This window comes from Caloenas nicobarica, chromosome 12, assembly GCF_036013445.1.
Source record: "Caloenas nicobarica isolate bCalNic1 chromosome 12, bCalNic1.hap1, whole genome shotgun sequence".
In the NCBI taxonomy this organism is placed as follows: domain Eukaryota; kingdom Metazoa; phylum Chordata; class Aves; order Columbiformes; family Columbidae; genus Caloenas; species Caloenas nicobarica.
In genome coordinates, this window is record NC_088256.1 from 7,458,564 (window position 1) to 7,460,214 (window position 1,651).

Consider the following 1,651-nt stretch of genomic DNA (forward strand, 5'->3'; position numbering starts at 1 on the left):
CGGCTCCCGGCGCCCTCGCCCCGCCCTCCCCGCCGCGGCCGGCCCCCTCCTGTCTCCCATTGGCCCCCGCGGCGCGGCCCCGCCGGCCGCCCGCCCCTATTGGGCGGCGCGGCTGCCAGTCGGCGGTCGGTCGCTGCCCGGGCCGCCGTGCCGGTGGATGTCAAAGGCTGAAGCGGCGGCGCCGCCACAGTATAACTCGTGGGGGCTGCGCGGCGGCCATGGCCACAGCCGCCTCCAACCCCTACAGCCTCCTCGGCTCCGGCTCGCTCGCCCATGCGGACGGCGCGGGCATGCAGCAGGGGAGCCCGTTCCGCAACCCGCAGAAGCTGCTGCAGAGCGAGTACCTGCAGGGCGTCCCCGGCAATGGGCACCCGCTGGGGCACCACTGGGTGACCAGCCTGAGCGACGGCGGGCCCTGGCCCTCGGCGCTGGCCGGCGGCCCGCTGGAGCAGCCCGACGTGAAGCCGGGCCGCGAGGACCTGCAGCTGGGCGCCATCATCCACCACCGCTCGCCCCACGTCTCCCACCACTCGCCCCACGCCAACCACCCCAGCGCCTGGGGGGCCAGCCCGGCCCACAGCGCCTCGCTGGCCCCCCCCGCCGCCGCCGCCGCCGCCGCCGGGCAGCCCCTCAACGTGTACTCGCAGGCGGGGTTCGCGGTGGGCGGCATGCTGGAGCACGGCGGGCTGACCCCGCCGCCCGCCGCCGCGCAGGGCTTGCACCCGGGGCTGCGGGGCGAGGGCGGCGGGGAGCACGGCGAGCTGGGCGGGCACCACTGCCAGGACCACTCGGACGAGGAGACGCCGACCTCGGACGAGCTGGAGCAGTTCGCCAAGCAGTTCAAGCAGCGGCGCATCAAGCTGGGCTTCACCCAGGCCGACGTGGGCTTGGCCCTGGGGACCCTCTACGGCAACGTCTTCTCGCAAACCACCATCTGCCGCTTCGAGGCCCTGCAGCTCAGCTTCAAGAACATGTGCAAGCTGAAGCCGCTGCTGAACAAGTGGCTGGAGGAGGCCGATTCCTCCACCGGCAGCCCCACCAGCATCGACAAGATCGCGGCGCAGGGGAGGAAGAGGAAGAAGCGAACGTCCATCGAGGTGAGTGTCAAGGGCGTGTTGGAAACGCACTTTCTCAAGTGTCCCAAGCCGGCCGCCCAGGAGATCTCCTCGCTGGCAGACAGCCTGCAGCTGGAGAAGGAGGTGGTGCGGGTCTGGTTCTGCAACCGGCGGCAGAAGGAGAAGCGAATGACCCCGCCGGGAGAGCAGCCGCAACACGAGGTGTATTCCCACGGCGTGAAAACGGACACGGCCTGCCACGACCTCTGACCGGGGGCCGGCGGGGCAGGCAGGACTGCGGGCAGCGCGGATTTTCCGCCGGGGCTTTAACTGATGGTTTCCGAGAGGCGGGAGATGCGGAGCGGGGCGCTCCCCCGCTCGCCGCCTGGGCAATATTTTTTTTCCTCCTCCTCTCTCCGACCTTTCCGCTGATCAGTACACGGTGTTTACTCGCAGACAAGGTTTGTTTTCGGTCTCCGCTACGACCAAGGAAAAAAAAAAAAAGGAGAAAAAAAAAAAGAAAAACCCACGGGAAAATGAAAAAAAAAATTTAAAAAACGACAGAAAAGGAAAGACAGATGTGTGCCTATGAATAA

General features: G+C 68.0%; 1 protein-coding gene across 1 annotated transcript; it reads left to right on the forward strand.

The window, feature by feature from the left end:
* Positions 1-203: 203 nt before the first annotated feature.
* POU3F4 (POU class 3 homeobox 4) lies at positions 204-1,372 on the forward strand. The gene has a single exon (XM_065643521.1). The coding sequence runs from the start codon at positions 219-221 to the stop codon at positions 1,323-1,325; it is 1,107 nt and encodes a 368-aa protein (XP_065499593.1). The 5' UTR covers positions 204-218; the 3' UTR covers positions 1,326-1,372.
* The last annotated feature ends 279 nt before the right edge of the window (positions 1,373-1,651 follow it).